The sequence below is a fragment of the Protomyctophum parallelum genome (genome assembly GCF_964188405.1).
Source record: "Protomyctophum parallelum genome assembly, chromosome: 13".
In the NCBI taxonomy this organism is placed as follows: domain Eukaryota; kingdom Metazoa; phylum Chordata; class Actinopteri; order Myctophiformes; family Myctophidae; genus Protomyctophum; species Protomyctophum parallelum.
Window position 1 is genome coordinate 6522572 of NC_139708.1, and position 25760 is coordinate 6548331.

Genomic DNA, 25760 nt, shown 5'->3' on the forward strand with positions numbered 1-25760 from the left:
CCCAGTTGTGGTGTAAACGGTGGTGTAAACTGTAAAGTAACTAGGTACCTGTACTTAACCCATTCTGACCGGGCACCCATTTTGGTGTTGGCATCATGTTATGCTTTAGCTATTGAAAAATAGCAGATCTACAAGCTCATATCGCGCCACCGAGTGGCGCGATACGAGCTTGTAGGTCTGCTATTTTTTGAAAAATCGAAGAACGACTGACATTTTTAGAATCTGATCTCAGGTCAGAATGGGTTAATCAGACCAGTGTGTGTCCAGTGGAAAACTCGTATGAATCTGATCTCAGGTCAGAATGGGTTAAGTACAATTTTGAGGACGCCTTTTTAGGAGATCGGAAGCTCCATGGTCACTGAACTGAATATTGGACCCGACAAACAATCTTCCTAAGATTTTCATACTAAAATGGCTTTTTTTTCAGAGAGACAAATCAGGAGAAATCGGCCTTTCTCTGTCCCAGCAACACTAGCAGGATCTAGCATCTGTAAACTTAGGATGTGTGTGAAATTTGCCGTTAGGCAAAATAGAAGACCATTCGTATAGATTTCACCTCTTAGTGGCGCCAATTGGGATGGTGTATCTTCATAAATGAACCTTTTCGCCCACTCCCCACAGAACCTGTACGACAGCATCAAGAACGAGCCGTTCAAAATCCCAGAGGACGACGGCAACGACCTCACACACACCTTCTTCAACCCCGACAGAGAGGGCTGGCTGCTCAAACTGGGTGAGGAGCACATGAAAGACACACTCTCTAAATGATGGCTTCCGTTCCTTATCAGCGTAAAACACAGTAGATTAACCCCGTCTTTATTACTCGTAGCATAGCGAATGTTTGGTGAATCAAGTCTGGGTTTGCGAAACGACCCTGCATACCATAATTATCTATGTCCGCTTGAGGCCACAGCCGGACTTCGAAGTGTGTGTGTGTGTGTGTGTGTGTGTGTGTGTGTGTGTGTGTGTGTGTGTGTGTGTGTGTGTGTGTGTGTGTGTGTGTGTGTGTGTGTGTGTGTGTGTGTGTGTGTGTGTGTGTGTGTGTGTGTGTGTGTGTGTGTGTGTGTGTGTGTGTGTGTGTGTGTGTGTGTGTGTGTGTGTGTGTGTGTGTGCAGAAATACTCACTTGACTTGAGACATCTGAAGAGCCTCTGCTCGCCCTAATGTATAATGAATGCAGGCCTTGAGATCAGACCATCACCATGTGGTGTCTTTTCAATTATTCAACAGCAGGCATGTTCATACATTCTCTGATGTACACACAAAGACATCCGGACCTATAGACATACAATTTGCGGAATTCGGATACCAAACTCATAACTCATTGCCCCCATATCAATATAAGAGTCCTTAACGGATGCATGGATTAAAGTTCTCAGTCCCCATGACTGATTTCAGTCATTTGGATTCCATCGAAGTTCCATGTCTTCTATGGAAGCGTGTGGCGTATCGGAGATAGCCGATCTACAAGCTCACATGAGCTTGTACTGTAGATTGGCTATTTTCTGCCATTAGTTATTTTAAGATGAAAGGGTATTTGAACTGGTCAAACTAGCAATAGAATAGATGTTCAGAAGCATCTTCCATAAACAATGGTGTCAGAAATGTCATTAAAGCCTCAAACTTCAACCGGTTGGCTCTATGTAGAACAGCAGCAACATAGGTTTAGAATGATGATACCTAAACATCATCATTAAACTTTCAGCCATGAGATTTTATTTAGCTTTATTCCATGAGGATGACTGTTATATTCATCTTGCATAAATATACAGGTTCATTTGTCGTCATACTTGGATTTCCTCTCTCTCCACCCTCTTGTTTCCCTCTGGGATCTCTCTCTGTTTGTAAAGATTCACAATGAATTTAGCTTTAGGCGGCGCATCAACGTCTCAACCGCAATATTCACAGCAGCCATATCTGACAGAAATGGGGCCTCTTTCTTATACTTCCTTCAAAGGTCCAATGAGACTCTGTTCCATTCTGGTCAAACAGAGTCAGAGTGCTGATATTGTGCATGTTGGCTCACTGGAAACACTCTGCTACACCAGTGGGTCTCAAAAGTGTGGTCCTCGAGGGGTTTCCAATGTGTAACTTGGAGAGTTATGTGGGTCCATTACGGGCTTCCAATTAAAAAGTTTGAGAACCACTGTGCTACACTAAATGGGACAGAGTCTTCATTAGCAACGACGTAGAGTCTGTGGGGGCCACGGGGCCACAGCCCCCATGAAGATTCCTAGGGCCCCTTTAGGCCCCCATGAAGATTTTCGTGGACATTTTACATTTACATTACATATTTTCTGGGAATTCCGAACATTTTGGACCTCTCCGCCGCCTATGATCTCTCTCTCTCTCTCTCTCTCTCTCTCTCTCTCTCATAATAATAATAATATAGTCCTGAAAGTCCTCACCTTGGCTTGGACATTGGCCTATAGATAGAAGCTGATAGATTAAAAGTACCAGCGAAAAAAACTTATTTTTTTCCGCGCTGCGGCGGGGTGGGGGGGGGGGGGCTGCGGGGGGGGGGGGGGGGGGGGCCTTGAGCATTGATCTTAACACCAAGGAAGTAAGGTAGATAAGAGGCCCAATTTCTGGCCAATATGGCTGCTGTGCATAGAGGCTATCGAAATGTCCGACCACTGTGAATCTGTACAAGCGCTCCCACTGAAGAAGCACAAATCGTCTTCTCCTCCCCCAGTGGTCTAAGACTGGGAGAGTTCAGTCTAATAATCCGGGTGGAAGGTAACATAAATAATAACATAAATGGGAATCCAAGTGGGGGCACCAAGTCATGCAGTGCTTTATAGTCCAGACCATTTTGTGCAGTAGCTCCCTCTGGTGGAGTTTTAATAGAAACAGCTGATATATAAAACCCAAACAGGAAAGAGAGAAAAATAAAGTATTTGGAACGAATGCGTTTGAGTTGTAAAGCAGTGCATCCAAAAAGCCCCCTTTGGAATACGTGTAGCAAACAATTGTGGTGCCTCGATTTCTTATGATTTAATTTGATTTCGTTTGTTTTCTTTTCCTCCTCGTTTGTTTGTTTGTTCCCCATGATTTTGGCTGTTGTCTTTCCTCAGGAGGTATGTACACCTGCTCTTCCCCAAAACACTAGTCCATCTGTCGGCTCTCAGGTGCTTCTGGTGGTCTGCCATGCTTCTGTTCTCTTTCTCTTATTTAATTTTTATTGTTTTACATTGTATGGGTTTTATTTATTTTCTGGGTTTTATTTATTAATTTTATTTGTATTTTGTATTTTATTTATTTTTTACCCTGCGTTGCCATTTTTACATTTTGTTGTTTGTTTGTCTGTTTGGTCTCCCATTGAGTTGGTGGTTTGTCCACGTGCTGCTCTTTTATCTCTGAGTGGTCGCAGGGCGGGGGCCAGGTGCATTCGTCACCCCTCTGCTTCGGGGGGGGGGAGTCTTTGCTTTGTGACCACTCTCTAGCCAGCCATTTTGACCTTCTTTGTATGCCGCGGTGATCGATATCTTTGGAATCTTTGGTGAGCTGCACTATACCCCCCCACCCCCCCACCATTTATTTCCATACAGTGAGCACAACTAAAGTTTACCGGACCATACTGATTGATCATGCTTCTATTCCATAATAACATGCTTCTATTTCATTGGTGAAACATGTTGTTTGCTCTCTGGTTGGGTGGAAAGGGAATACTGCACCTTATACAAGACGGCACTGCTCTCTCTCTCTCTCTCTCTCTCTCTCTCCCACTATAGCTCTCATGCTGTTAATGGATGTGAAGAGGAATGTTTGGTATTGGACTGCAGTGGAGTGGCTGTGGGCATGTGGGAAGAACAGAGGATATTGGGGCGAGTGTGAAGGAGAGCGGGGGTTTTCAAACTATATTTTGTTCAAACCATATTGCACATGATTGGTGATTGTCGTGGCCATGCATGTCAGTGAAATGATACTGTAATCATTTCAAAATAGAGTCAAAATAGATTCTTTCAAAATATCGTATTCATAAATGACAAAAGAATTAATCGCTACAAAAAGCATTTCATTTACAAGCAGTCCTGGTCCCCCCCCCCTCGTAGCATTACACTTGCCCAGCCTGCTGTCCACCCCTTGCATGGGCGATTGCCTCTGTTGAACTCCACTTCAGTCTGGTAACCCTCCTCTGTACCCTTCCAGAAAATGTCCCGGGACATCCCCTGCTTTGTCTCGGGAGACATTTTCGCAAGGGTGGGGAGGTGGGGTGGGGTCTTTCTCTTTTTTATATTTTAAATAAAGGAAGTGCTGTGGCCATCAAATCACAACAACATCCAACCCCAGTCAACTCTTCATCAGCTGTGTGATTCTGCCATTTTTTTGTGTCTTCATGTGTGTTCATTGTCTGCTGCTGTGTGCTCCAACAATGCCGTGCCGGACCTGGGGGGTGGTGGGGGGTGGGGTGGTACTAGACTTCTCTCTCTCCGTCTGAGTGAAGTGCGCCGATGATGACTGTAGATCGTAGCACGTTGACTAAAAAGAACCTAGACTGTTTGACTTTTTCAGACCTATTCACGACCGCTGTGGCGTGATGGGCTATCATATGCACAGTGCCCCCGTGCTGTCATATGATGATATAGCAAGTGTGTGCTGTAGTAGTTGGTACTTGTGTGTGTGTGTGTGTGTGTGTGTGTGTGTGCAGTACTTCCACTGCGCTCTGCTTCTCTGCCATGGTAGATGGGGTTCCTCACATGTAACTTTGTACTAACACTGGTGGTGGTTTGTCCACGTCAACCCTAGCGTCCTTGTTATGGGCATATCATAATAGCCAACAATATGTAAAAAAAAAAGAAAATAAAGTTTGTTTTTGATCTGCTGTTTTTGCCTAGGAGATTCGCATTGTGGAGGGGAAAAATGGGGGGGGAAAGGTGCACTTTACTTGTTGACCCCCGGTCAACAAAGTATATAAGGGGGTTTCTCCACTTCTGTGCTAGCTCTTCTGAGCTCTTTAGACACACAGCACCTATAGGTTATGCGATCATGTCTGCCCATGGCTTTATACATTACTGTACATCCTGTATGTTTGAGAACCAAACCTGTTCGCCCACCGCTACTTTCAAAAGATGCTCATCGAAACCATAAACAGGTCGTTCCTGTGTGAGATGCCTATAGTTTAGTTGAGCATAGCTTCAGGCACTATAGGCTCGAGTTGCTGCCATCTTGTCCTTCCTTAACATGCCATCTGCTACTGGGGATCAGGTTCCCCCTCTCTTACAGGAAGTGGGGGTGACAGACTGGGGTCAAGAGGTCACCGATAGAGTAACGAGCAGCCGACTTAACCAGCGAGCTCCCACTGGGCATAACGGGCTGCGAAAGGACCTCTTCACACACCCCTGGCAGAGTCGAAAACGTAACGACTTGATTTTGGTTGTAGTTCGTTAGGTTCAAAGAGTGCAAAGCACATATAGCTTTAGATCTATATCCTCCGGCCTATTGATCGTTGATGTGCTGCACCGTTCTAACAGAGGCCGTTCCTGCTGAGTCGGCGGCCAGCTAACTAAAGAGACCCAGGACAAAGTGAAAGGGCCATGCACTCGGGTTTCAGACACAACTAGGCATTAGCTAGCTTCATTCTATGGCATCCACACAAACACACAGACTACACTTTCATTCTTATCAAGCTTCTATGATAAGTGGCCAGTGCATTATCCATCTGCTTTTATCATCGCAGTGATCCATGGCAATACAATGTACTTGCTGACGTTGGTCCAAGATGGTTAGATTCATTGGCTTTGCCTTAAAAGGAAAAAAATCCCAGAGGATGTCAAGAACGTTCTAATAAAGTGGAAACCCCATAGATAACTGGATGCAGTGTAACTTCCAGAGCCATGTGCAAAGTGTCATGATACTGCCTGGGGCATATATGCATTCAATCTGGGAATGGAGTGTTCTTCCGGAGCCGCCATCCGTCTGTCTGTCCATTCATCTGTCTGCCTGTCTGCTGCTCTGCCCTCCGCTGCCTGGCGTTCATATCTCTCTCTCTCTCTCTCTTCTCTCCATCCATTGAATCTCTCTGACGCTGCCTTTTTGCTTTATAGGGGGACGCGTAAAAACCTGGAAGAGGAGATGGTTCATCCTCACAGACAACTGTCTCTACTACTTTGAATACACCACAGTAAGTTCAAATGCAGCAGTTGTTCTCAAAGAGTGGGGTCCCAGGAATTTGTTAATATAGCATCATCTTAAACCACCAAACCTGAGACATAGGGTAGGTAGAAGCTCATTTAAATATACAGGGGTGGAGGATTGGAACAAAATCCCAAGGGAAATTACATTTGCCCAGTCTTTGAACATTTTTAAAAATATGTTGAAAAAGTGGCTGATGGGCAAGTTAGTACTGTATAGTGCTGTATTTATCTATTTATTGTCTTTTGTTTATTGATCTATGATGGCCGGTTGTAAATGTCATTAGTATTGTAATGTTAGTACACATGTTCTTCTTATCATATGCTGTAACTATTTATTTATTTGGATCACAATGGAAATAAGTCCTCTGACTTTTTGTGCAATCCTGATAATTCCGTACTGCTCTTCTATGAATTGTATCATGAATATATCAAATAAATCAAATCAAAAAAATCGAAATCAGTTCGACCAGGTATATACAGCCCATCACGTGTGTTTGTAGAATTTACAATTTTGAATATTTTGTATGCGGGTCCCTAGCACGGAATAACCTGGTAGACGATCCCGGGATGATCTACCAGGCCAGGCACGAAATGTTTTCACATGGGGGGCCCGCGACAAAAACATTAATTTGGGGGTCCTCGACATGAAAAGGTTCGAGGACCACTAAGCTAAAGTCTCTCAAAATGGCCAGGTGTGAGACAGTGGTGGGCGCATCATGCGTGTACAACACTTTAACCTGTCTACTTTGTCTCTGCAGGACAAGGAGCCCCGGGGCATCATCCCACTGGAGAACCTGAGCATCAGGGAAGTGGAAGATAAGAAGCCGGTAAGATGTTATGGACACAACTCCCATTTAAAGGCCCAATGCATGATCCAAAAATAATGGATAAGAAAGAAAGAGAAAGAAAAGGAAATTTTTTTGTTGATTGACTGAGCTCTTGATACTAACACTAACACATTCAGCAGTATGTTCAGGCTCTGGTATGTTTTTGTAATGTTTGTAAACATTGTAGTAAACTTATCTGATTTATAGGTGGATGATTCAAAAGTAGCGAACTTGCAGATCTGATCCTTTTGATGCTTCTGTGTGAAGCTGTAGTATGTTGGGCGTTAATTTAGGGGGGAAAAAAAACGCAAAAAGAAAGAAGTAAGAAATAAGAGTAAGAGTTTCTGCCCAGCAACATTGTACATATTACAGCACACAGTGTATATATGTATAAGCCATTCTGACTGGGCACCCATTTTGGTGACAGCATCATGTTATGCTTTAGCTATTTTTGAAAAATCGAAGAGCGACTGACATTTTTAGAATCTGATCTCAGGTCAGAATGGGTTCGTCAGACCAGCGTGTGTCCGGTGGAAACCTCGTATGAATCTGATCTCAGGTCAGAATGGGATAAATCACCCTTTAGCCTGTGCTGGTACTAACCTCGCTCGTTCTCCACGTTGTAGAATTGCTTCGAGCTCTTCATCCCCGACAACAAGGACCAAGTGATCAAGGCCTGTAAAACGGAGGCGGACGGCCGCGTGGTGGAGGGAAAACACACCCTCTACCGTATCTCTGCCCCGAGCACAGAGGAGAAAGACGAATGGATGAACAGTATCAAGTAGGTCCTTCATTGGCTTCTTCAGTCACCGCAAACAGCAACTACTAGGATCTCGGAAAACAACTGTTCTAAAATTGTGTTTTTCCTTAGTATAGTACAATGTACATAGTGAAATGTATAGCTAGTTTAAAAGATGTGTTAACCGTATTTATGGTGGTATTAAGGCCTATTCATAGTCTGGATTTTCGGTGGTAAGGTGACCACCGCTCCGGTGGTGAGCTGACCACCGGAATAACGTTGAGCGGTGGTGAGTAAAAACAGAGAGAAGGGCTGGAGCGGTGGCGGTGGTTTGCTCTTCACCGCGGCTCGTGACGTCATGTTGTAGTTCGGTGGTCACCCCACCACCGTAAAACCAGACTATGTATGAGCCTTTATGGTATGGTATATGGTGACTCTTTTACAGTCTATGGTTTATACCAAAAAACCACTAGGTACCTTTGCCTAATAAAGTCAAGTGCTGGTTGACTGGTGGCATTGGAAAAACGGCATATTTTGGCAAATGGTTAATTGTTATTTTCACACTTTCAAATCATTCAGTAACCTGTGAAAGAAATCGGACAAGAATGGTCGTGTATTAACCTTCTTACGGCTATAAGACGCCAGGAGAATTCCCAAACCTCAATCAATATGGATAATCAGGGTTTAATAATCGCAGTTCAACCACTTGGAATCAGCCAAAAACGTCTAAAGTTTATTCTCTCGTTCTCTCTCTAACTAACTCTCGGTGTGCTCCTACAGATCTGCTATCAGCAGGGACCCCTTCTCTCTCTAACTAACTCTCGGTGTGCTCCTACAGATCTGCTATCAGCAGGGACCCCTTCTACGAGATGCTGGCTGCCAGGAAGAAGAAGGTTTCGTCCATGAAGAGGCACTAGAGCTGCACACAGCTCTCCCCACGTTGCACTTGACAGACTCGGGGACTCTGGTGAACCTGCTCACTCTGCTCACCGCTGAAGGGGGGTCCGACTTGTGGGCAGCTGGGGTAGGGAGGGACTACGGGTCAGCTGGGGTAGGGAGGGACTACGGGTCAGCTGGGGTAGGGAGGGACTACGGGTCAGCTGGGGTAGGGAGGGACTACGGGTCGGGGAGCTTTCCGGGAAACACCGCTCTCGCTTTGGGACTTTTACTGGCCAACAAAACAGGAAGCATGCCTGGGTTTCTAGAGAACAGCCTGGGTTTCTAGATACAGGACCAAAGCCTGCCCACCCTACTGTCTGAATGTTCACTCTCTCATCTTTTGTTTATATTTTGGCGTATGCTGTGGGCAAGAGGGTGTCTTACACTCTCCCTCCATGTATTACCCCTGAAAAAGATAAAGAAAACCCTTTGTCCTCATGCTTTACCAAACACGAACTCTGTTGACCATAGCCTACTCATATGCAGAGAACATGCAAACGCACCGGCAGTCACCTCACTACAAATGTATCCTTTAAACTCAGCAGGGCTGACGGAGGGTGGCTCCCCCAACCAAAATATTCTTACTAGAAAAGCAAAGACCTTTTCTTGTGTGCTTTATTATATTTGGGCGATGTGTGTCTATTTTTACAGCTTTCACTGTGGATTCCTCTTTGAGGAGTCTTTTTTTGTTTTGCTTTTACAAAGGATTTTGTGTGGGGGGGAAAACTGAGGGAGTTGGAATGGGGAGACATTTGACAACCGTTTGTGATTTTATAGAAAAGTCAAAACTTTTTTAAGGTCTTTCTGATGAGAAGAAGATGAAGAAGGAGAAAAAAAGCCACTCAGGAGATTGTCACAATGTTCTAGTCTAGAATATTCTGTGTCAGGATAGATCTGGAACATGTTTGTGCGTGACAACCACACAGGAAGTTGAAGCCTCGTTTGTGTCCCAAAGTTGAACGTTAACCGTAAAGGTTTGGACTTTATGACTGCAATTTAGGCTGACATGGTTGTTCGGGTGGAACAATATTGTATATGTCTCTCACTGTTGATTTCCTGAAAGGCCTGGGGAATGCATCCTAGGGATTCCCTGGGATATAGAGCAGTGTCTGTCACCGTAGGCCTCTATGCAGGATCTTACGGGGGGCTTTGGGGCGTCTGGAAACCAGAGCTGTCTGGCCCCCCGTACCGTACGCCTTCAAGTTTTCTCTTTGCAATTTTTATATTTTATTTTTTTGCTTTCTCTCTCATTCTGTAATATTACAAGTACTCATACACAATTTGTCTCTCCTTGTAACATACAACAGCTAATTTAATTATCAGGACCGGGTCTGCCTATCCATGACATGTGATTGAAATGCTGCTGGTTAGCAACAGTCATTCACAAAAAGTACTCTTTTTCTCTAAGCCAAGTAACCGGTAGATGTTCTAGGCTGCCAACCAATCGTGTTTCAATTCGACCCACGGGCCAACCTCATTATTAAGCATTGTGCAACACTGTACCTTAAAATGGATGGAAGTAATTTATAGTTCCATTGTCTTCTAAGCTTCAGGTTTGTGTGCTTGAGACCGATAATTGTGGATGCTTGGGAGCAGTGCACGCAACGCAACGATGTTTCTCAGTTCAGAGCCGTTCCTCGTGTAAAAGTATATATTATGGCATCGGCTCACAATGAAAGAAAGAATTACAAACCTACTGTATCAGGAATGTATGTGCGCTGTGGCAAATGTGCGCAAATGACTGTTTTGTCAAATCCAGAGGGTTCCAAATCGGTGAGCGCTCAATGACAGGTGACATGTCGTCTTTGTCAACAAACAAAGCTGTTTCACATTAGGAAATAATTGTATGTTCAAGTACAATTGCCGCCTAGGAAATGAAAACAACTAAACATGTTCTCAGTATGTATGTTTTTTTTCTTTCTCATGGGTCGTCTATACAGTAAAATCTTCGGTGTTTAATGTATACATTTGTAAACCTTGAGGGGACTGTCCATAAGTCAGACCTGCATGGCCGGTTAAGACTCACCCGTGCTGCGGGTTAACACCTGTGGCTTCCGACATGCGTGACGGGTTAAAACTAATCTGTGCTGCGGGTTAAAAAATCCTTCCTGTGAGGTTAGGGTTTGGGATAGTGTTAGTAATGGTCTGTCTAACGGGAGATCAGACCCCTCTTGAGAGAGCACAACATGTAACTGAATAGATCATGACGATTCATTTGGTTACGTTTTATACAATCAACACCGAAGATTTGACTGTATCTGTTACAGAGAGAGATACATGCAACATGCAAAAACAATCATGATTCTCATTCTAGACAGTATTGGTTTATTTATCAAAGTTGTATATACTTAAATGTATAGCGGGTATTTGCCTCCGTTTTTGTTTTTATTTCAGTTAATGTAGCAGTATGTTAGTTGTAGCAGAGTGCCATTTTTGCTTTACCTTCTGTTTCATAGTGTTTTATTTTGAAGTTTCTATCATTGTCATGTAATCAAGCTGAAATAAAAAGACAACTGTGTCACAGATTCTGACTGTATAATCTCTCATGCTGCGTTCACACTGCCAGCTACAAAGATGCCGGCTACCATTCTTTTTCAATGGACGCCAGTGACATGAAGATACAAAGATATACAGCTAACGTTTCTATGATGAATTGAACATGGTGGACCCTATTGTAATAGAAATAACGGTGATGATCGAAGGTTGGATAGCCGAAACGTTTGTCTTTTTTTTTTTTACTATGCAAGAATATTAAAAACTAAAGCAGTCTTGGTGTGTGAGACCCATCACCGTTATTTCTATTGTATGATTTGAATGGGTAACTCACCATGAGTCAGAGTGCGGTGGTCACAAAGAAAAGGACCCTATTGTAAACGAGTGTAATGCTTTGTGGCGTCGTCCACAGTTAAAAGTTTTGTATTTTGTGCTTGAAATGTACTGTAATTCTCCAATCTGTTAATAAATACTTCAATCAATCAATAGCTGCTACAAAACCTGCACCAGCTACAAATAAGTTGAGCTGGTCTCAATTTAAGATACAAATATTCGGTGTAGCTTTGTATACTTTGTATCTGCTATAACTATGGGGCCCACAATGGTGCTAGCTGTACTAAATTATTCCACAAGATGGCGGTGCAGTATAAGTGTTGAACTCCCTCCCCCTGGTTCCTGCATCCTGGAATATGGACCATCCACTGGCAAACAAGCGAAACAACACATTGAATATTATTGGATGCACCTCAGAGATTACAGTTGCTAAGCAACAGAATGCAAGTCTTGAGCTTGGGATGTTGCAGCTAGGGAATATATTATACAACAGTCATGGTTTATCTCAATGTTTATATCACATGTTACACAGCAAGTTCTCTGTGTGTAAATATGCAGGGTTCATTTAACACCGGATTGCACCGTTGCATCATGGTTGTCTTTCATTTTAAACCGAACAGACTCCGGCAGATGATTGATAGGAATCAAATGGACCGTTATGGGCGATTGAGTGTAAAAATAAAATAGACCAATGCAATTGGCAAATTAAATTATTCATATCAAATGGTGATCCGTGACCTCACCTCATGGTATCAAACTGGGGGTCCGTGAAATTAAAATGTTTGAGCACACCACTGCTTATGCACCACTTCACTATGCTATGAAACGAGAATCTTTGAGGCCATTTCCTATGGCTGGAACTATCCCATTGATAGAATGAGCACTTCCGCATTCCATTGTTACAATGGGAGTCAACGCTAGTCGCTGTATACTCTCTTACTAGATACTCTGTTAAATGTAGGCAAATGTAACCAAATGGCAGCAGTTTTGTCTTATTTATTTCACTTTGTTTGATACAATTGAATAAACAATATCCAATTCAAAGTATTTCTCTAGTTGTTGTGTTGTGTTATTGTCAGATGGATCTATAGAAAGTAGCCTAGAATAACCTGCCTTCACAGAACTGAACTTCAGTGTCTAGGCCCACACAGCTGACTACACACTCCCTGACAGGCTGACAGCTGCTGGCGCGTTCGGAAATAGCGCACTGAACGCACTGTGCAATGCAAACTAATAGGCGAGTGCGCTCCGGTGCCGTATTTCCGAACGCGCACAGCTGCCTTCAAGCGGTCATAAAGTTTCCCCCCATTCACCGCGCCCCCCTCCCCCTCCCACACCCACACACACCTGCTGTCAACAAACAGACAGGTGTTTGATACGATAAGCTCCATGAATTTAGAAGTAAAAGAGTGAATTAAACAACTTATAGTTAATAGTAGCGTTCTAGTTCCACCTCATGGAAGTTGATTAGAGTTGTCACAGTGTTGTCAGGGCGGAGTGACAGACAGGAGCGGTGCACACCTGCAACAGTTGAGAGACTCGTCAAGACAAACTGTGTCGTCATGAAAGCAGCAAACGCAGTAGGCTACCAGTACCCCAAAGTCAGAATAAATATCGGGTAAGACAAATAAAATAACCATAACGACGGCTCGTGCTACAATTCCACACGCCCTTGCTAAACGTCGAGTTAGTTAAGCATCATATCTCTATTTGGTTTAGAAGCAATTGAAAATACAAATTAGGATACAAATGAATGTCAGTACTTTATTGTTGACGGCCCAGAGTTAGGCTGGCTAGCCCAGAGTAGCTCTGAATATCTGTCAACTATTCAAAATTAAATTAACATTACCATGGCCCATATTTGACTGTCTGAGCTGGCAATTAATCATTTTCGGTGCCTGGCTCGACTGTGTACAATTGTACATGTACTAGTGTGACAGGATACAGCATGTACTGTCTGTATACTAATACTAGGCTCAGTAGGCTGCATTTGTTGTGTTGTGGCTACATTGAAGTTGAAGGTAGTGAGTTATTGTGACAGACAGTGTACAATAATTACAATTATTAGAGATGCATGATATTGAAACTTTGGTTGATATCTGATAGGGTCAACTATTAGTACTTACGTACAATCAAGGATTATGGTGTTCCTCCACACAGGTACAAGTGCCATCGGAGGCTGGCCCCTTTCATGTGGGGCCTGAGACAAGGGTGTAGCTACTAGCTGCATGTCATTAATTTAAGCTGGACATCTGGTGATGATACCCTAAAGAAGAAGAAGGTACACGGTGATAACTGCGGACAGGAACAGTGAGGAGTTTGACATCCTGACAGGGGTGTTGCAAGGGGACACCCTTGTGGAAATCCAACCTAGGCTCCACGGTATCAAGCTCAGCATCTTCTCGGTCCTGTAGAGTCCGTTCTTCTATATACACTACAGCTGTGAATGCTGTACCCTGAAGCCTGCTCTACAGAAGTCCCTGGCCAAATGTGCTACACCAGAAGGTTATGCGCAGTACTACTAAACATCAACCAGGATGAACATGTTATCAAAAAGCATCTGTATGGGGGTGCTACCAAGAATGAGTGAGAAGATGGCAGCTGGGAGAATGGGTCTGGTCCCGGCATTGACACCGGAAGCTCGCAGCAGGGGAGGAAAGTACTGGCAAACTAGACAGATGTCTGGAGGTCCGGAGGAGAGGGTTTGACCCTGGCCATCAAGACGGCTCACGGTAGGAACCTTTTTCTTTTATTTGCTGCTGCTTGTGCTTGTTTTGTATGCTGTCTGTGCGCAGTTTCTTTCTCTCTCTCTCTCTCTCTCTCTCTCTCTCTCTCTCTCTCTCTCTCATTTGATCCAGCCAACACAATGAAACAAATGGGGTAAAATCTCATCACAGTGTGGGTTTTAGCATGTCTGGCTTTGAGTGCAAATACCTGAATAGTCAAGACAATAGTCAAAAGTGCCCACCATGGAAGCCATTCGGCTGCCATGTTAGGTGGTGAGATGGGTGGGCATTTTAAGAGCATGTTAATTTTAACGATCAGTCAATCGATTGTGTTCCAGCTTGATTGATTCGCTTGAATCAATGGACCTAACGTACTAGTATACTATACTTTCTAAGCTCCTATTTGGCATCACAATGAAAACTAATTTGTCGTGGTTTTAAAGACAAATTACCATGACATTTTGTTTCATTCTTTTATATGAATGTTATCAATACGGTCTTTCTTAGTGTTTTTCCAGTTATTGGGGGCCCCAATTGCAGTAACATCACGGCCCACCAGTGGGCCCCAGCTCACAGGTTGGGAAATCACTGTGCTCAGTACAAAAGAACTGAATCATGTATTTCCATGTCAAACACATCTTCATCAGATTCATCAGACATTGCACAGAGCTGCTCTGTCTTCTGTAGAATTGTGACTACATGAGAAATCTGCTGTTCGCTAAATACCAGAATGCCACTGAAACAGACAGGAAGACAGCTGCATTTGGCATGGTAATAGAAAGGTCACATACAGGACAGTTGACAGTGAATGGATATTTTTGTTCTTTAACCAAGAAGGGCCTGAATGGCCTTTATGTCTTTAGTTTTGTTGACAGTCTAACTAACCTGTATGCAGTCATAGAGGTTAACTATAAAATAATAATAATCTATCTATCTATAAATGCACCATGTCTCTGTATGTACAGTACGTACGTCTGTAATCCACATAACTCGGAAACCGTTCGCCCACCGACTTCAAATTTGACACATGCGTTCCACACCACCACAGGGAGTGCAGTGCCTGGTGTAAGTCTGTTGTATTTCCGCTTGTCCAGAACCAGCACAAAAGCCTCTGCTCAGGCTCCGGACAGGGCCCAAATCCAGATCACCCCTAGATCTCCATATATGGAGCTGGCCTGTTCTGACATCAAAATGTGTTCTGACATCACAGTGTGCATAATATGGTCTACTGAGTATTCAAACATGAGTATTCTGAACATTTTGAGCATCTCAGAACATCTGTAGCTCCAACGGTTTAGAAGATAGAGCCATGTTTTGAGTAGCAGTTATTTTAAAAGGGGCGTTATTTTAAAAGGGGCGTGGTCAGTTTCGGGTATTTCGATAGAGACTTTCTCATAGTTCCAAAGTTGTTCGCGGGGGTAATATTAGCCTAGAACAATTGAGATATTCTCTCCAAAAGTAAGTGCATACATATCTTAGCCAGGTCCTAGACTATAGGTAGGTCCCTTTTAATTTTCACAGTAAAACAAAAGATAGAAATGTGCATAACAGAGCTCTAGTGAGTCATTTATACTATACACTATACACTGCCTGGTAGGATAATTTACACAGTAAGTACACCGTAAGAGCAGAATATTGCCTCGGATGTGTTATGAATATGAAGTGGTAAATGTACTGCACTCTTTCTAGCCTTTTTGACAACTCAAATACAATTTTGATTTGAGTTGTCAAAAAGGCTAAAAAGAGTAGATTGTAAAGTACATTTAATGTACTTAAAGTAAATTTAATGTACACGAAAGACTACTCTGACAGCAAATGCATTTGTACACTGTCAGAGTTAAGGGGGGGGGGGGGGTCTGTGGACTAATGCAAAGACAAACTGTCCGTTCTTGAAATTAAGAGCACACAATGCATACAAAAGGGCAGTAAAGGGACTTTGTACTTTATGTTCTGCTTTTTAGGGGCCGGACTTACAGTAAATCATCTCAGGGTCATGGGAGTGAGTGACCCCGGTGTACATCTTTTAAACATCAATACGGTGACGCATGGTAACTTTACACAGATTAGAGTTAGAGTTGTGTTAAAGTAGAGTTGTGTTGGCCATAAAGGCCTTATTTCGGGTGATGATTGCATGACAAACATTTCTATATTAATCCCTGTTATGAGAAACGTCTAAACAAAAGGGCTTGTAGGGTTTCCAGGAGTAAATAAAAACCAACAGCATTCACTCACACTCACACACACACACACACACACACACACACACACACACACACACACACACACACACACACACACACACACACACACACACACACACACACACACACACACACACACACACACACACACACACACACACACACACACACACACACACACACCACACACACACACTACTGCTCAGTGGTCACCAGTAGCAGTTACAGCGTTTTGCTGATCTGCTATTTTTGGTAGTAGTTGGTGTGGTTCAGTGAGTGTTATATCTTTTTGATTTATGTAGATTATTTTAAGTGTATTTATTACTATTATAGCCTTGGTTCAGCTCAAGTAGAGAGAGGCAGAGGTCAATATACCTTCTTTACCATTGACCAGCAGCTCAGATGTTGGTTGAACTTGAAGCAGAAAGGTGAGCTTGTGATGGTTGTGTCACAGCCAGGCAAGTGAATGAAGCATGCACATCCAAAGTTCAAGGAAAACATCCAAATAGAATAGAGTCCGCACACTGGATCAAGCTCTAAAATGGTAATTGTTAATTGATCAATTACAAACTACCGTTGGAGCTTGATCCAGTGTGCAAACTCAATTCTGTTACATGTCACAGCCAGGTCACATGGTCTGTAAGTCTGGGCAGAAACTAGTCAAACTAGCACTAATTCACACCACAGCCCACTTCCTTTTGCGGAATTCATGCAAACTTGCTGAGAATTGCTACAATCTCTATGAATAGCTTGTAGCTACAGTATGACTAATTTTCTTGATTAATGCAGACTGTGAATATTACACATAATTGCTTTGGCATGCTGCCAGCCGTTATGACAGATCTCTCTAGAAAAACAAAGTCTCACGCCAAGTCTCAAGCCATGCATCTGCCAGTAACTTCAAGCTAAATTGTGTTTTTCTGTTTTTCTCGTGGCCTGAATGCGCTGCAGACTATGAGGAGCCTCATTAAGTGTCTGGGACATTGTAAATTCAAAGTTAACAGGTTTTTGATGTGTAATCTCATTAGGCATTGGGCAGAGATATGACAAGCCTTCATCATGCCACCCAATCCTCTACTGACTCCTCTGGTGATGAATGTTTCATGGCCCCCTAACACATGGCTGGAATGGCCAAGAATATTTCTGATGAATGTAATAGAATAGAGAGTACTATGTGGCATTCACAACACACACACACCCACACACACACACACACACACACACACACACACACACACACACACACAGTAAATTACAGTGTGTATATACAGTATTATGCATGATGTGAGTGGATCAGCAATGTTAGTTTTATATGTATTATTCATGCCTATTTAGTCTTTCTGTTTACAGATGGATTACAGTAGTCCAGAATTAGTTATTGATTAAATTCTGGGATTAACTTGAAGTACTGTACTCTGTTATACAGTCAAGAGAGTATCCTGTTGCCACTTGGGGGCAACCTTTCAAACTAAATCAGCTCTTACTCCTGTAACAACATGAACATGATTTACATTACAAGCCCAAACGGCATTTACTATTAGTAGTTACTAGTGACACAAAAATACCTCCTTCTTGTGTAAAATGCAGCCTTTATTTAAAGCATTCGATTGTGAGATTGTGTAAGTGTATATATATATATATATTCTTTTAATATATATATATATTTTTTTCTTCTCCATGAGATGGCTTTCAAAGTATTTACTGCACGACAGACCGTGCAACTGGGAAAGGTCGATATTTACAAGTGAATATGTATCATATTAAATGATGCCTGGAAAAGGGAATCAATAGGAATGCCTTTTCTCAATGGAATGGACATGCTGGAACCAGGACAGAATAAAGGCTATGGTATACACTACAGTATAGATATGGAGGACATGATCCACTCATGAGCATGACATGCCTAATACTAACTGTAGTAACATCTTCTATGTTCATTTAACTTTTGCTGTTTGCCGTTTTCCACCCTCACAGATACAGACACATACATTCTCTCTCGGGATAAAGGTGTACACAGACAGTACAGCAGGGATCAATTTGTTTCTAACCCACCTGCTAAATGGTTCATCATCAACCTTGAGTTCAGTGAACAGTGTTATGTGTAATACTTGATCCTGAATTCCATAACTTTGCATCGGATTACACAATGTAAACTTGCAGTAATAGTCAGAATATAATAATAATAATAGTAGTAGTAATTCCTGTTATTACGGTAAATTGAATCCTGTCTAAAACAACATAGATCCCTATTACTTTGTACAGAACCATTATTCATTTGACCTTAACCTTGAACGTGACCTTGACCTTTGAACCTTTTTGGCCCAAAAGTTGACTTTAGAGGAAATGCGAGAACCTACGGTAAATCAACATTTGGCGTCGTTGTGTTATGTTGCCCTTATCAATATGGCTGTGCTCCAGGACAGATCAGGTGTTTTGGTTTTACTACTGTTATCGGCCTGCCCTCCTTTACACAACAAGTGTTGTCCGACACAGTGTTTTACTGCCGCTGTGTAAAACAAGACAATAATGACATTTTCGAGAATTGCAGAGCAAGCGAGAAGGTGACCCTGACTGTTGGGAAATAGGAGGCATGCTGCCACAGTGAGGGAGGTGGTGCGTGCCGAGACAGAGGAGCTGTCTTTGTTTTTGACATTCTATGCCGTTTCGTTTTGTTTTTCACACAGCTTGTTTTTTTCACAGCACTGCGGACAATGACAATGACAGCAACATTCTTTAGCTGTGAAGTTCACGGATGTTTGAATGAGAGGGGGGAATATGATATACAGGTTTCAGCAGTAAATAATGACCGCGGTAGTTAAGAAGACTTAAAGAACAATAGATGGAGAGTGAGCGTGTAGATAGCAGATCCGTGGGATACTGCACTAAATATCTTTTCTGAAAATGGGTGATCTTCAGTAATAGGTTTCACATGTTTAAGCATGTGTTTGTTAGGCTTGGACCATGCCGGTCAATAAATGTCTTTTGTATATGTATCTGCTGTGAATTGTACAGTAACAGACACATTTCTCTGTTAAAATAGCTTCATAGCATTTTGTTTGTTAATACTCCAATGTTGGCTAAACATCATTGCACGGTTTATAAGTCACAGATGTTTTCTCCAGGGACTATTCTTGGCTAGACTTGCAACTCAGTCTGCGCTTTAAAATAATTAAAACGCAATGATAAGTCAAACTAACCGTGCAATGATATTTACAGTAGTGTGATGGATTAGGGCACCTGTCTCAATGCTCTGCAAGTTGATTTCCAAATCCCAACGGACCTCTAGTACGTAAGTATCCTGTGAGTCGGGCTAAACATGCCTATATCCTATTAAATTGACCTTTCAGGTTGTAAATGAACAGTTAAATTGTACTGCGTGCAGTATGCTGTACCATACTTTGTTCACCTAACTGAACAAATGCCACTGGAATATACCACACCACACAGTCGCGTCAGGGTGGCTTGGTGTTTCCGCCTGCGATGTGGTTGTGCTGATGAAGGGGAAAGGCCCGTTTTGTAACGGCAACTGCAAGGGCCAGCAGTGGGATCCTCCATCTCCTCCTTAAGTGGAGACATGTGAGACCAGTCAGGCTCCAATTAGGCCCAGACGGTTTCCCAGAAGCCGGCGGAGGCCTCCCCCTGCCTCCCAGCCCACCACGGCTGGAGGAGGGCGCACCCCACAGTGCCCAGACCTGACCTCAACTGGCACAAGAAGGGAGCACAGTTGTCCCCAGCTTCCACCAGGCAAAGGAATTCAGACGAAGAGCATACAATGCATGCATGACCTAGTTACAGATTATACCAGTGTCAGTTTACTTTATGTGGATTATGCACTCGACACTCGACAGTGACATGTTGACAATTTTTGCACCTTAATCCCAAGCACTTTGATCCTTTTCGTGTTTTTTCTCGCTCCTTAACTAATGTCCATGTACATCTGCTATTGCTGCTAGATATATCTTATCTCAGGAACCATGTGTAAATATTTAGAATAGATAATAGTTTTTTTCTTTGATCTCTCTTCCCCCTTGCTCTCTTCTTCTTCCTGTTCTTTTTCTTTCTTTCTTCTTCTTATTTCTTCTTCTTCTTTCTCAAGCCCCCAGGGAGGCTCTTCACTGTTGAAGCACTTGGTCCCCTAGTGGTCAGAGCGTGAACTGCAGGCGGACCCGTGGAATTATGGCGAGGTATGCGGTCTAGCTTAAACTTGGACTCAGGGGGGTGGACGCCTCTGCCTTGCATAGTCCCCAGTGAATAGGCAGTTTGCCCTTCACTGGTAACCCTATTTTGGACTCATTTTAAATATATGAAGGTATTGCGGGCAGGGATTTTTTACAAAAAAGCCTCCCCTTTTAAAATACATATACACATACATACCTACATACATACATTTCAGAAGTTTTAGCAGTTTTTGAGGACCCACTTTTAGGCCAGTGCACCAGAGCAAACTCTTGCCTTTTTTTTAAACCCTACCCATTTTAACCAAATACATACATATGTATACATACTGTACATACATTCACATAGTGGAGTACTTTTGTTTTACAAAGTACTATTTATTTTTAATATCAAAGCATTGCTGTATAAAACAAATCTCAATAATAATGTGGTGCATAGATGCGTTGTGAGCTTTTTAGATCTGCTTTTTTCACTATACTTGAAATGGGCCTTACGTAAGTGGTCGTGGTTATTTCATAATGTACTTTCATCCCTAATCCCTTCCTAGAAAAGTACTACTGGTGGAGTCAAATGTACAGTATCTGTATTTGAAATGTACTAGAGTGAAAGTATAGTATTAGTAGTACTAAAGTAAATGTGCACACAAATGTCCACACGAGTACCGGTATACTGCATCATCCAAAACATACTGTACCCAACACAGTGAGTTCACACTGCAATGTTCTCATGCAAACGTACAGCTGTATGGAATCTGCTTTCTACTATAAATTATATTACTGAGGTAAATACATGCGGGAGCTTTGAAGTTGACATCTGTTAAATGATACTGTCCATGTTTTTCTGCATTTGGTTCCACTGATGTGACCCATCATCGTTAACATGTGGTCAAGTAATGCTCCAATTACCAAGAATAAAAAAGAAGGAACTTTTACTTTATAATATTGCACCGCATTAAAGGAGTAGTTCACCCCAAAAAGTGACTTATCAATTACACATCCCATGAAGCCATGCATTTATGGAGATTTTGCCGCATTCCCAAGTTAATAATTGGATGACCGGGTCATCGCTCAATAGGAGGCTCTAAATATAAATCTCCATGAATTCAGCTTCAGACCCAGGAATATTTCCTCTTCAAAATAAGAGTATGAGGCTGAAAAGACCTCAATTGGCACTGGTGGAAGAATTAATAAATGAATACCTGGCACTCCAAAGATGCCAAATAACTTTGGGGGTCCTTGTCATGGAAAAGGTTTGGGAACCTGTGTCAGAATAGAGGGTATGTGCGTGACATACGTATGATGACGTATCGTCATCATACCCCAAAGTTATGTGGGAACGCCTACTGAGTGACAAAAAAATACTTTCTGGCCGTGACAGCCTGTACATCCAAACAGAAAAGTCCTATTATGATTGCATTAGACAACGTTAAACTCATTTTGCCACTCGATTTGCCACTCACTTTGCCACTCGAATTGCCACTCACTTTGCCACTCGAATTGCCACTCACTTTGCCACTCGATTTTCCACTCACTTTACGCATGTGCATCACTGCATGTACAGTACCTGGTATTGTCTTTTGTAGGCATTGCACCACATGTTAAAACAGTGTACAGTACATTCCGTCCTCTTTGTTAAGCGTAGCCATGGTCTGACTCAGACCAACGTGAGCAGCTTCAGATTACATACAGGTTAAATAACTGGATCCAAATGTGAAGATAAAAGAGCCAGCGGTATTCTTAAAGTGCGGTCTGGGTTGTGGGGACCCCCCCAGGTGTCCTTGGGAGGAGGTTCCTGGGGGCTCCTCCGGCAAAATAAATAAATCAAAGTCAGTTTAACCACTTAAACCTATTTTATACTTTGGCCATTAAAAAAAGAATAAAATAAAAACTACAAGCTCAACGCATCACATCTTCAAACTTTTTTATTACATTTGGAATAATTTTTAACATATGTTCAAAATTATTCAAAATGTTGTGCCAGTGGGATTTATGTACCATATTATGGTACATAAATCCCACTGGCACAAACTCCTATTCAAACAGGGGTCTGTGGCCAAATGCATATCACCTGGTGGATCCTTGACATTGAAAAAAGTTTTAAGAACCCCTGCTTTAAGGGCATCCATTCCAGGCAGAGCATCCATGGAACCCAATCATGTTCCAGATCTGCAGGAACAGCGTGCAGTCAGTCACTGTGATGATGGTGTCACTGATAAAACTTAAGGACCACATCATACAGACAGTCTGGAGCCCGCTGCTGCAGCGCATACTCACCATGCAATAAATGCGCGACTCAGCACTGTGCCAAGCATGAAGATGAGCAATGCAATGTGGTCATTGTAACCCCCCCCAAAACACACACACACACACACACACACACACACACACACACATGTATTACTACACTTGTGAGGACATACAAAGAAATGAGGACGACAATTTTATGAAAGCTATATGACAATAATGACACCATATATTGCCTTTTTAACCCTGGAGCCTGAGGTACACTTGGTGCACTGAAAATAGCAGATCTCCAAGCACACAACGTTGTGAGCTTGTATACATTATAATTTTTGTTTGCGATGCTGACATAAATTGTCATAACTCCAACCTCAACCCCGGGCCTAAACCTAACTCCTAAATTTTCCTTTTCCTATATAAGCTTAATTCACCACTCGCATTCTACTATACTCGTGGGGACATTTGGCCCTCACAAGTATAGTAATACAAGGCCACACACACACACACACACACACACACACACGCACACACGCACACACACACACGCACACAGTAAAGTTCATGAGGCCTACAACATAAATGAACATGCAAAGAACATAAAAATCAAGTAGTGTGGTCGGATTACAGGAATGATCCCATTGAATCCTGTTCACAACTCTCCAGGAATCCTCTTGTGCTCATCTGAAGAATGCTAATTTGATCTTCAGGGCAGGATTTCTGAGAAAGGGGTGTTAGGAGCAACCACAAAAAAGTCACCCCTCCCTCCCTCTCTCTCTCTCTCTCTCTCTCTCTCTCTCTCTCTCTCACTCACTCACTCACTCACTCACTCACTCACTCACTCACTCACTCACTCACTCACTCACTCACTCACTCACTCACTCACTCACTCACTCACTCACTCACACACACACACACACACACACACTCAGAACGCACCACACTTCACAATACATATCAGGTGAACACTGTAAACAAGTCATATAAGCTGGGTCCCGGCAAGGGAAGTGAAACTCTTTTAGTTGCATTTCACGTGAAAACTAATTTGATACAGTCTAAATTTGACTTGGCCTTTTCCCTTAACTGTTGTGAATTTGCATACAGCATAACCAGCTCTTGTGTACAGGGAAATGAACAAAGACAATAGACAATGCGTGAATTATTGCGTCCAATAATGGTCCTAAAGGACTGCTACAGTAGGCTATTACACAGTAAAACAAATAATACTCAGTGAGAGTGTGTACAAAATGGACCCAACAGGTTCATTTAGTTCCATTTTTTACACGTTTAAGGATATTGCTGTGTAGGGCTGGTCATTTCATTTCCCAGAACTATTTGCTTATCTTTGCTGCATTTGCAGAAGAAGAAGTTGCACGCGTCCTTCCCAGAATGAAACTGTTCTGTGGCGCTAAACCCAAAAAACATGTATTTAAAAAGACCCAAGGATGAGGTAACACTCACCAGGAGAAGGCCTTCATTTAGTATTGTATACTAATTTACTATTACCTGTTGTTCTGATTTGACTGCGCTTCTTGTTTTTTCTCGTTCTTGACTTGTATTGCTGTATACGACTGTACTTTCTTTACTTACTCTTTACCTCTTTCCTAACTCTGTAACTTTTAACTGCTGTGCTGCTTCTGGGCAACTGATTTCCCCATGATGCAAGATTAAGAGAGGTTTCGATCTAACAGACATGATGTGACGGAGGCATTTGGCCTCCGTCACTGAAACGTTAGCATTTTTTGCGCGGCCAAAATTAAGTGCTGTAATTGAGGCACTGCCTTGTTTTTGCTTTATTTGTTTAAATACTTACTCTGCAGATTTTACATTTGATTGCGTGATACCCATTTGCATTACAGCTGACTTTTATAGGGTGGGTGAATTGGTTTTATGCTAATCAAATTAATCTCCCATAATCTGCCTTAACCCATTTTGGGGCGGGACCCCTTTTGGTGTTTTAAACAATGTTATAATTTAGCTATTGAAAAATAGCAGATCTACAAGCTCATAGCGCGCCACCGAGTGGCGCGCTACGAGCTTGTAGGTCTGCTATTTTTGAAAAATTGTGAAATTTTCGAGGTCAGACCTAATCCTGTTTGGGAGTACTGAACACTAGCAAAAGCAAATGATGACCTAGTGAGCGACTTAAAGACAAAAATGACTTATTGTCTTACATGAAGCCTTGAATTCATGGAGAAACAAAACAAAGTCTCCATGAATTCAAGTCTCCATGGTGTGTGTGATTGATAGAAAGTAGTAGTAGTAGTACTTGAGAAAGCCCGGCGGGGCGAAACGTTGTTGTATTTAGGTTGAAATAAAAAAGACGGGAGCAGAACTATATTGCGTGCAGACGATTCCACTATTTTCTTCATTCTGATAGAAAGTAGGTCATTTTTTGGGTGAACTACTCCTTTAATCCCTATTGTATAAATTGTCCCTAAATGCTCTCATGTGGCAGAAATAGTGGATCTATAAAGTCTCCATAAGTAGGTCGGGAGAGGCTTGGTGTCTGTATCGGACAACAACATGAAACTACATAAAAGATGTAGAACATACGCTGTGCTGTGCGTAATAGTCAAGTATTTACATAATAGTTTAAGACCCTATGGGCTGTATTTTGCGTGTCTTAAGTAACAGGTCTTATTCCCTAACTTGAGTAAACTAAAGACCTGGAGGCGTGATCAATGCCATTTGGCTATTCTGAGTGGCCAAAGCGCATTGACCACGCCTCCAGGTCTTTAGTTTACTCAAGTTAGGGAATAAGACCTGGTACTTAAGACACGCAAAATACAGCCCTATATATTCTTCATTATATCAGCGAAAATAGCAGAATAGTGGAAAAAAGCATATCTACAACCTAGATCTGCTGTTTTAGCTACTTTTGACATGTCTGACGATTTCAGGAATTTCTTTCTTTCTTTCTTTCTTTCGGTTAAATTCTAGGATGTTAGTT

General features: G+C 42.4%; 1 protein-coding gene across 4 annotated transcripts in view; it reads left to right on the forward strand.

The window, feature by feature from the left end:
- Positions 1–8755, forward strand: part of cyth1a (cytohesin 1a) — a 64664-nt gene extending 55909 nt beyond the window's left edge. For 2 of the 4 annotated variants that reach the window (XM_083780617.1, XM_083780618.1), the window contains exons 9-13: positions 622–734; positions 6045–6123; positions 6895–6963; positions 7590–7744; positions 8541–8755. In XM_083780617.1, the coding sequence (XP_083636743.1) occupies positions 622–734; positions 6045–6123; positions 6895–6963; positions 7590–7744; positions 8541–8619 (495 nt within the window). In that variant the 3' untranslated portion in view covers positions 8620–8755. The remainder of the gene's footprint in view (positions 1–621; positions 735–6044; positions 6124–6894; positions 6964–7589; positions 7745–8540) is intronic. The other 2 variants (XM_083780615.1, XM_083780616.1) reach the window with 1 other exon arrangement.
- The last annotated feature ends 17005 nt before the right edge of the window (positions 8756–25760 follow it).